This window comes from Cynocephalus volans, chromosome 6 (genome assembly GCF_027409185.1).
Source record: "Cynocephalus volans isolate mCynVol1 chromosome 6, mCynVol1.pri, whole genome shotgun sequence".
In the NCBI taxonomy this organism is placed as follows: domain Eukaryota; kingdom Metazoa; phylum Chordata; class Mammalia; order Dermoptera; family Cynocephalidae; genus Cynocephalus; species Cynocephalus volans.
This window is the reverse complement of record NC_084465.1, coordinates 135557782-135568594: the sequence shown is the minus strand read 5'-3', so window position 1 is coordinate 135568594 and position 10813 is coordinate 135557782. Positions and strand designations below refer to the sequence as shown.

Sequence of the window (10813 nt, the reverse complement as noted above, 5' to 3'; positions counted from 1 at the left end):
TTTAGCGCTACCCTGTGTCCCTGGAAGACCATACGTTCTGTAAGGACGTCTGCACCACTTTTCTCCTTTCTCTACCTACTCGTTCCTCACGGCCTCCCCTCACGCCACACAGGGGACATAGAAAGAGATCGATAACACTTGTGGATTGGAACTGAGTTTTAGCTCCTGTTGATTCCAACCTACACGTTCTACCCCTTCCGAGGCTAAACTGTAAATCCCAACATTTCTAACTTTGCCAGTTTTTATCATGGCATAAGGTTGAGAGGATTTACTTCCAAGTCATTTAATATTCCCAATGTGCCTTTGAGAAAGACCTAAATAAAATCTCAAGGCTTTTTTTATTTATCAGTTGCCTCTGCGGAGAGGTGAGGTGCAGTTGGGAGAGGAGAGGATTGTTACATTTCAATGTCAACTCTCAGTCACAGAGGAACAAACGCACCTACCCTGAGGAGTCACCAGGCTGCAGAGCGGATGCAAAGGTAACTGCTTTACCCCGCCTGGTGGTGGGGTGCGCTTTCACGTTCCTGCATCCAAGCCGTGCATCTCGGGACACTGGAGCCAACCCTCGCCCCCTGTGGGGCATTGCTCCTCAAAGCAATAGCTGGAGGTGGCATCGGCGAGTCTCAGATTGTCCCTGAGATGCGACTGCAATAGAAATCCGGGCAGCCCCCACCGGGGGCTGCGGCTGGCCGCCTGCGGGGTGTGGGCCGCCGGGAAGCGCGCAGCCGCCGCTAGGAGGCGCCGCGAGCGCGCCAGCCCCCGCCGCCGCCGCAGGAGGGCGAGCGCGCCGATCCCAGGCCAGCCCCTGAGCGGGCCGGGCAGGCGGGCGGGAGCAGACGCGGGGGACTGTCACCGCGGACGCGCCGCGCGCACCGACGCGCCCGGGACGCCAGGCGCCAGCCTCGCCGTTTGCCCCGCCGGGGTCCTCGGCTCCCGCTCCCGGGTGAGCAGCCGCCGAGGCGGAGGGCGATGTCTGCCGGGGCCCGCCGCGGTCCCCGGGGGAGCCAGGCGCCGCGGCTCGGGCGCTTCTGGTGCTTGTCCGCCACCCTGGGGATGCTGTGGCTCCCCGCCTCGCAGGCGTTCAACTTGGACGTGGACAAGCTCACGGTGTACAGCGGCCCCGAGGGCAGCTACTTCGGCTACGCGGTGGACTTCCACGTACCTGATGCTCGCACGTAAGTGGCTCGGCCGGGGGAGGTGGCGCGCGTGGCCCATCCCGCTCGCAGGTCGGGTCCCTGTCCCTCTTCAGCGGACCGCGCGCCGGTCCCTGCAGCCCTGTGGACGGCGGTGCCTGAGATTCCGTTCCGCTGCCCACTCGGAGTCCCGCCACCAGCCTCTTCTCTCCCCTTGCACGCTAGATGTGCCTGTGAACTTTGCACTATAGACATGCCACTTGCAGTGAACACGCAAGTCCTGGACTCGTGCATCATACAAAGGAGAGACCGGGAGCCAGCAGACCCAAGCCAGTTAAAACGACGACCACAACAGGGTCTGTTTATACATCGCCAGAAACTAAGTGTCTGGGCGCAAGTGCTGTCGGCTACAAGCAGCTGGGCTCTGTCCTTTACTTTTTTTTTTTTTTTTTTCTCGCTTTCATCTCACTGTATACACATAGCTCCACCTAGAGAAGAGTTAGGACTATTTGCACCCTCTTCCAAACCAGGTTTCTGATGCCCAAAAGCTTCCAAGAGGAAGTCAAGTTTGACAGTGCCCATCATAAATAGCTCTGCCCTCCGCCCCTACGCCAGTGTCAGGGGGCATGCCAGTGCAGACTGCGCTGCATGCGCACACCTTTTGATTCCCAGGGAGTAGTGACTTTCTCCAACCCTTTCGCAGAGCGAGTGTATTGGTGGGGGCGCCCAAAGCCAACACCAGCCAGCCGGATATCGTGGAAGGGGGAGCCGTCTATTATTGTCCTTGGCCCGCGGAGGGGTCTGTGCAGTGCCAGCAGATACCGTTTGACAACACCAGTAAGTGATCCTTGTCATTCTGAGCTGTGCGCCCTGGTTTGAAAGAAAGAACCAGAGCCATCCTGGAGTCAACTTCTCACTTTCTTTGTACTCATTTCGCTTGTCTGATGTGTCTGTGTTGTGGGCTGTGCAGGTCTCTACAGAAACCAGCTTTTTCAACCCTAAGGGAAGGCGAGGAAAATGTTTTAGTGAACCCTAAAGAGGAAACAATATCTTGACCTTTAGTGCTTGGATACATCGTAGTATCTTCTTTTTCCTTACTGTCCCGAGATGGGCATTTTCAGGGTGAGTGTATGCTTTGCAGAAACAAAAAAGCTACATCCCAATCTTGACTATGGAAAGAACGTGGTTGCTTCCCAAGGACAGATCTGGGGAAAAAAGAGATCCTTAGTGTTTCCAGTGCCCAAACTCCGGAGGCAAGACTTAGCTGCTGCAAACCCAGACATCACTCCATGTTGCTGTTTAATTCTTTACAGAAAGAAAGAATTTTCTTTCAAAATATTGGATAGTGGATGCAAACTAGTACAGGCAGAGTGTGGATGGATTACATTCATTTCCAAAATCCCTAGACAGATGTTTCTTATTTAATTAAAGGGAAAATACGTTTTAAACAATTCAGTCTGGTTATGTTTCCTCTGGTGTTTTCTCTTTGGGTCCTGAGAAAATAATTTAAACGTAATGCTTTCAAAAATATTAACACTGAATGTTTTAATTTATAGCACCAAAAGTTTATGAATTCAAAAGGTATATATTATTGGAAAGCAAATATCTCTTTCCAGAAAAATGTGAATATGTCAGGTCAAATCACCGTCTTTGATGAACAATCACTTAAAATTAAAATACCTTTTGCACCATACAACTATTTTATGACATCATTCTTGAATTCTTTTTGTTTTTTATTGTTATAATAGTGTGCATTTAGAATTTATGTAGAATATCCAATTTCACAGAATTTTGATAAGATTGGCCGGGTGGTATTGACCTGTTACTTTAACTAATTTGTGTCTTTTATGTTAAAGGAGAATATAATTTCAGTTCTATAAATATGGAAATTATTTTCAGGAAAAAAGTCCAGTGCAAGCATTACCTTGAAATATGACCAAATTAGGAAAGTATTTTATAAAAGCATTTTAAAATTATGTTTTTCATGCCTGTGTATATTTGGTCACAATAGCCTGTATACTGCTTTATTAAGTAATTCAGTTATTCCATGCCAATTTTTATAAGCTTTTCTTTTAAATTTAAGTATTAGCAACTGGAAAAATTAACCCTTTTAATGTTAATTTGTGACAGAAATCTTCTAGTTGTTTTAACAGGACTTGATTTGCCTTCTAGAGACTAATCTGTAGTTTAAGAATAAACTTCCTAGGTCAGAAGAATTAAGCACAAAATTAATGCTATTTTAATAACTTATGCCCAAATAATTTGTATTTTAAAAAGTATTTTCATCTCAGACCTTGACAGATAAAGTCACAAATCATTAGTATTATTTAATTTACATTAAGGAAAATAAGCGTTTATATTTTGAGACATGTTTGATGTGTTTTCATCAAGAAGCAATCTATAGTCATGGAAATAAATTTAATAACCTTCTAGAACACTTCTGTAACATATTAAATCAGGATCTGGTTAGTATATTTTTCCTTTAATAAAGGAAGAACCCATGTATGCCCAGATAAGTTACACCTGAATACCACTGTTAGCACTTATTCCAGTAGATGTCATGTTTCAATCGATGAAAACCAGACAGTCCAGACATCAGTATGAATTTGTAACAATTGACCACTCACACCCCAAAATTCGCAATGTTACTTTACAACAGGTGATATTTTCCAAAGTTCATTTTAAAGCAACTGTTCAAAGCTTTGAATTCATTTTCACATAGAAAACTGATGCTGAAAGGCTGTGCATTGGTTTCCAGAACAGGCCACAGGAATGCACTTAACCCTTATTGTAGTTGAATTATATTTGCAGTGAAATAGTAGGGGACAAACTAGTACAATTTTGGCAATTAAATAAATAGGAAATAATGTAGAGAAACAGTCATTGTTACTTGAAGAAAGACGAGGGGGTAGATGACTTCTTGTGTGCAGGTTCTGCAGAAGACATCTGGATGTCTCAAAGGGCTTTAGAGATAAATGCTGCTGGTTCTACACTATGTTTGATTTTACTTCTAAATGTGTGGGGCTTTTTCCTTGATGGATAAAATCACTCATCCTACTATTATTCTTATCAACCATAATTGCAGGAATTCATAAATGGAACCAAGTGAGGAAAAGAAAGAGTGAGGGAAGTAGATGTTCCTGAAAATACTGAGCAGGAAAAAAAATAAATAAATAAGCAAGGCAGAGAAGCTATACAAAATTTGTGAGAAATGAACATTCTATGATGAAATGAACAAAGCAGTGATCTGTAAAAAAAAAAAGGAGGGTTTCACTAGAAGAGAAAACAGGAATAGCTGGGAAAGGAAAGTTCCTCACATCTGCCATCAGGGGGTACTGTGGGCCCAGAAACCTTGGTTGCTGTTGGGAATGGCCTGCAAATGGGTGGGGGAAAAGGAGCCTGAGGACCACAGCTCAGGTGCTTGCTCCTGAGTGGTTGCTGACCTCTGTACCTCATCTCTGCCAGTGACTTTCTCCATGTACCCTGAAGCAATGGAACTGGCAGTGGCTGCCATTTGATGCTATGCCGTGAAAGTGAAGAAGGTGCTGCAGAAGCCAGTATAGCCATTCCCAGTGTGAGCATCAGCTTTGTGTGCTGAGTGGAATCTCGGAATCAAAGACGAAAGGGGGAAACAGGCATTGCTGACTCTGGATCTTGCGGTCCACATTGCCAGATGCATGACCTTTATTGATCACTACTACATACCAGTGACTTTATATTCATTAATTCTAATCCATAAAACAAAACACTTTATGAATAAGGAAATTGACATCAAAGGTATGCCCAAGACCATACAATGGTAAGCAGTAGAAGCAGGATTGGAATGGAGTCTTCCTGCTTCAAAGTCTGCCTCTTCACTCTGCCTTCCTTCCAGAAACTGGGAGGTGTTTGATCCTAGTGAAATACATGTTCAGGATCATGGCTCGGTCCCGTGGATCCCTGGAAGGCACTGTTTGCTTCCTCTTCCTCTCCTCCATCCCCCCACCCCAACATTGGCTTTACAAATTCCAATTTCAATGATCCTCCAGAGATGAGCCGAAAGGGAAAAGCCATTTTGGTAGAAGAATTATAGAAACCAGAGGTTTAGAAGCAGCCTTTGTCTTGGTGGCAGTTATGGGATATATATGCCCCTGGTTTGCTGAAGCTCTCATAGAAAGCCTTGTCAGGGTCCCCAGTCAGCTGCTTCCTGAGTTACTCTCTGCCCAATGCCAGCAATGTATGGTTTCTGCACAAAAAGGAAGAACATTTTTCTGCTTGACAAAGTGATGGACACCCGTAAGGTGACATCCCCATAAGAGAGTGTGATGTATCAGGCATAAGTATTATATTGCAAATATTTCTCTGTAAAGATATCTGCGACTTTCCCTCTTTCACCCTGTCTACTTTTAGATTACAACTGAGTTCAAAATATCCCAATTAAATTTGACCTTTTAATGAAATTGTTTCAATTTTTTCAGGTATTGGGGTGTCTCCAATTTGGTGTTCTGCTGTGGTAACTTCCTAAATTATCTCAGCCCAGACACGGAGGGAGATTGGCCTGTGATTTAGTCCCTGCATCTGATTGTGATCCTATACTTCAGTTTATTTAAGGCCAACTGCCTTTTCTAAAAAACTGCCTTTAGTTTGATTTTTTTTCCCATTAAATAATCATTATTTATTTTATTTTTACCTTACCATATAACTCATTTTTTTTTTACTACTTCTCATGATAAATGCAAAAACAGAGGAAGCTTGGTATAGCTTAGCACTTCAAATGCATGAATACTATTAAACTCTGTGGTCCTTTCAAGTACAGAAAAAGGAAACTTTAAGGAAGCATATGGTGGTGGGGGAGGTGCAAAGAGTAGATAATTTTCTTGCTCTGTACAAAATCAAGTGGTTCCAAAAAAGCCCTTCTCTCATTTCCCTCTGTCTTTCCCTCTTACTTCAATAGAATAAAATTCCTCCCATCAACAAATTGATTTCTTTCACTTTCATCTTGGGAGTCTCTAAACCATGCCCCATGTCTTAGACATCTTAAAACCAAGTTCATGTCTCTTATTTCTAAGTCTATTCCAAAGTTCATTTCTTCATTTTCCTACATTTCCAAACCAATGTGTATATTAAACAAGGATTACTAGATTACAACCTGGAAAGGGCAAAGCAATGAGAGACCCCTCACCTTTGGAATAAAAGGGCAAATAGCAACAATAGTAACAAAAGCATAGCACACAAATATCTGATTGTTTTAAATGCTCAAATGAAACGTTTTGAGGAGAGAGATAATGACATGACAATTAATGATGCTAACATCATAGCACTAATAATAATAGAGGCAAGAGAGCTGGGACCCACTCACTATTAGGAAGCCAGACAAAGAGCAAACAGAAAAGTAGAGGCGGTGTCACGGAGATTTGGAAACCATCTGAGAAAGACTATTAGAATCTGCCTGGCCTTAATTTAGTATCTTTGTGTTAAAAAAAAGAACACAAATCTTAAACCAGAAGACAATTTGGTTAGGATATTTCAAAGCTTCTGAATGGTAAAATAGTTGTTGGAATTGCATTTTAGCTTGGAGACTGGAAGCTTTTGTTTTGGGGGGTCTGTTTTATTTTGCATTTAGTGAGCCCACAATAAGAAGTAGCTTGAAGCATCTGGTTCTGTGACTGGTACAGGGTTGTTTTTTGATAGTATTGGGTGTGCCCTTTTTTCTCCTGTGAAAATTGGGAAACATATTGGTCACATAAGTCTTGCTTTTCTAGTTTCCCCAGAAGAAATCAGTTTTTGCTCAGGAACAAAGAAAAGAAAAATGTAGGTCAGAGCTATCCAAGTAAATGACAGAAAATAACATAAATGTGGCAAGATTCAGGGACAGCAGAAATCTGTGCTCTAGTAAGTTCAATTGGAAGGTATTTTTAAAAGGGGTGGGGGAGACCAAAGACCACCTACTTCTTTTCAGAATTAATAATGCCATAATTAGAGTAAGTTTTGCTACTCAGAAAAAAAAATATATATATATATATATACGTATATAGGCAGAAATGTTCCTCTACTAAGTGCTGATTCCATTGAGTCATCAAGGATGGTTTAGCTGAATGTCTAACTTATTCCAGGATCATTTCTTGATGGCTACTATGCCTGCATGTGTTGGCCTGACAAAGCCAACCAGCATTGCTCAACGTCTCTCAATTGGCTCAGACTTCCGTGCGACAGAATGCAACTGAGTCCTGATGTGAGGAAGGGAGAAGGCAGTGGTCCCTACAGCACGTAGCAACCGAGGAAGCAATTAGAAAAAGGAAGTCCTTGAACCTTAACTAGAAATGGGAAACAGATCTACTCTATGACTAATTGAGTAGTACAAGCATTAGGCGCCTATTGCTTAATCTGCAAAATTCTTTCAAGAAGCTAGAAGTCTGTGTGAGAAAACAAGCTTTCAGGTTCTTGGCAGGAATATTCCATGTAGCAGCTGCAGTATTCTGGGAGACATGTTGAAAACAGTCTTGAAATTATTCTGAAAGAAGAAAAATGCACTTTGACATTTAAACTGACTGGTTGAGATGTGCACAATCAGACTTTACCTGTAGCGTATAAAGAGTCCTGTGTATGGGATTGCGTTGATAAAGACAGTTGCCAACATTACTGAAAAGCTCAACTCAGGTGTGCCTTGATAGCCACTATCTGGATACACAAACATGGATTTTTGAGGAAGGTAGATAAAAACTAATTATTGATTTTACTAAAAGCACTCATTCATCCTTTAACCAGCAAGCATGTTTAGGACATTTAAAAATAATATTTAATTTTTCAAAATTTAGTTTAAATACATGTTTACAAAAAAGGATATTTATTGCATAAAGCAATATATAACTCCATGATGAAACCCTAAAATAGATTTAAAATAATTTCAATTCTAAGTTACATTTATAAGATATACAAGCAAATTGTGATTGACCGATAAGTGATTTATGCTCAAAACATTCTACTTAATATACCAGTTAGACTGCTATGGAATTCAGTCTGGCAGCTGTCAGATGAATGTCACTAGGCAATCCGGAAGTACAGCTCAACCTCACCTATGCGGAAAGGCCAGAACTCGGATCTCTGATGTTTAGTGTCTCACACCAAAGGACTGCCAAACTGAGAAAATTTTCTAAATCTATAAATATTGGTGAAAGTGATCCTTTACCCTTTTAATTTTTGTGGAAAAATAGGCATAGAACACAAAAATAAGTCTATATAGAAATGATTGCCAGGCATTGGGAGTGAAAGGGTGGAACTGACTCCAAAGAAACAGCAAAAAGGATTTTGGGGGTGGGGGGATGATAGAACTTTCTGTATCTTGATTGTGGAGATGAATACAGGACTGTATGTATTTGTCAAAACCCCTAGAACTATACATCACAGAGAGTAAAATTTACTGTATATAAGTAAAAACAAAGCCAAAAATAATGAAGAGAGAAAACCCTTTACGGAAAATGCGAGAGTTATATATTTGATATGATGATAAAATTTGTTTTTGTGGCCATTGCTATGAGCATGTGGACATTAAGCTCTTAGACCATAGGAAGGTCCGATCTAATGACACCTGCACGTGTAAGGACACATTTTATCCCTGAAACACCCACGCCACTGTGACTAACTAAGGGCAAACAGTCAGATCATCATGTGCGATCTTCTTCATCGTTCTTTAAACAAAGGATGATATATTCAGAATGTGTTTGGTAAGAGAATTGTGAATGGAAACATGTTGAGTAAGAATACATTTGTGCAATGAAGTGTTATATTTGTGTAATTCCCATATCCTTATGGGAAATTCAGGCATTGGTAGTCACTAAACTAAAGAGATCTCAGTTCAAACACATGTTAGTAATTATCAAAATAAGCATAACAGCACCACAGGAATTTACTTACTAACATTAGGTCAATTTTATTCTTTAGCTGTGATATTTGACATATGAACACAGATTTGAATATGATGTTACAAAAGGCTCTGTATCAATCTGCCCTGATTTCCAGGACATACCAAGACTAGAGAGAAGGGCACACACCCTTGCTACAGGAATAGGTTATTCAAGGATCCTACTGAGCCCACATTATACACAGCATCTCACCCCAGGGGTCTTGGGAGAAGCCAAACCCCCAGCCACGTTACGGCTCCATTTCAACTGTCATATTCTGATTGTCATCAGAAGTTTTCATCTTCTGTAACTTATCCATATGTCTCCAGCCCGTCAAGCCCTGCTTGCCACACTGATGACACTACTTGTCTCTTTATCACAGGGCATCATGGCACAGTACAGCTTATCTCTCAAACACAGCTAACAACTATTACAAATACACATGTTTCCCCACTCACCCTGAGCCTGTGTCCTGCTGCCTCTTTCTTAACCACCCAGAACATCTTACCTTCCAGTAATGATTTTCTAGTACTTCTGGCTTCTCTCTTCCTACAATTCCCAACAGGATATATGTTTCAGAAATTAATTTTGAAGTTGTTGCAAATCCTTCTGTGGGAGAAAGGGGGCATAACACTGAAAAATGTTTTTGAACAGCCTATATATGGATAGTCAATTAAATTATGACATATATCACACAAATATATAACCATAAAAAAATGAAGTCTATAAAGAATTGATATGAATGTGGGAAGATGATTTTGTTTTTATGTTAATTTAAAAACATAAAATTTAAAATTGTCTCTACTACTTTTTGAGAAATACAAGAAGAGAAATGAAAACAAAAACAGGTTGTCTTTAGGAAATGTGATTAAAACTGGGTTTTTTCTTTTTTTCTAAGTCATTTTTTCTTTCCGATTTCATCTTTTAAAACCATGATCAGGTACTTATTTATCATCAAGAAAAATAATGATAAAAATGAGCACGCAGAAAACTCCAAAGAAATTATTGATCTCACTGAAATGCTATGAAAATTAACAAAAAAGATCAAAATTAAAGCTCTGTGTTAGAGCACAGCAATCTTAGTTGCTCCTTCTTTTGTTTTGGGTGTTGATGGTGGAATGATTTAAAAATGTGTTTATGTATAGGTGCTATGTTTCAAAACACTGAAGACCAAGGATATTTTCAGTAACAACAATACGGGTAAAAATAAGAAAATGAAGTCATACCTGTTTTCATTCTGGATTGTCTCTAAATCAATAGAAATATAGACTTGACAGTCTGACATAGCTGTTTCTCGAGCCTTTTAAAATAAGACAGTTGTTTGGGAGCAGAACTGCTTTTGAGCAGGCCTGGGTAAGATGAGCATGCCAGAAGTTAATTCACCATCTGTTTATGCTGCAATCAGTTCACAGAACTTGTTGTAAGAGGCTATTGGAAAAAATCAGAGTGACCATAAGCCCAGATAATCCTGTGAACCTTAGAATATGAAAAGTGTCTGATAGAGTCAAAACATTAAATTTCACAACATGAGTTTGCATGTAGTTCTCGATCCATTTTGTACAGTAATGAGATTTTTCTTTTGCTTTAATATATTAAATATGTTCCAGGAATGAGTTATAAAATCCATTCAAAGCATTTCTTCTAGGGTACACTGTTTTACTTGGTCCCAAGCAAGGTTTGTAAGTACTCTGTAGAGTGAAGGTATATCTGTTTACATAAGGTAGGAGTATGTCCACACGTTTGTCAACAATGTTGTTTGAGCAGAAGAAAGTGAGAAGTTGAGGGAGAGGTGTGAGGGCGCCG

General features: G+C 40.8%; 1 protein-coding gene across 2 annotated transcripts in view; it reads left to right on the top strand.

Annotated features, from left to right (window-relative positions):
* Window positions 1-969: 969 nt before the first annotated feature.
* The window catches only part of ITGA8 (integrin subunit alpha 8), a 179570-nt gene continuing 169726 nt past the window's right edge, over window positions 970-10813 (top strand). For both annotated transcript variants that reach the window (XM_063100573.1, XM_063100572.1), the window contains exons 1-2: window positions 970-1175; window positions 1837-1970. In XM_063100573.1, coding sequence (XP_062956643.1) covers window positions 970-1175; window positions 1837-1970 — 340 coding nt within the window. The remainder of the gene's footprint in view (window positions 1176-1836; window positions 1971-10813) is intronic.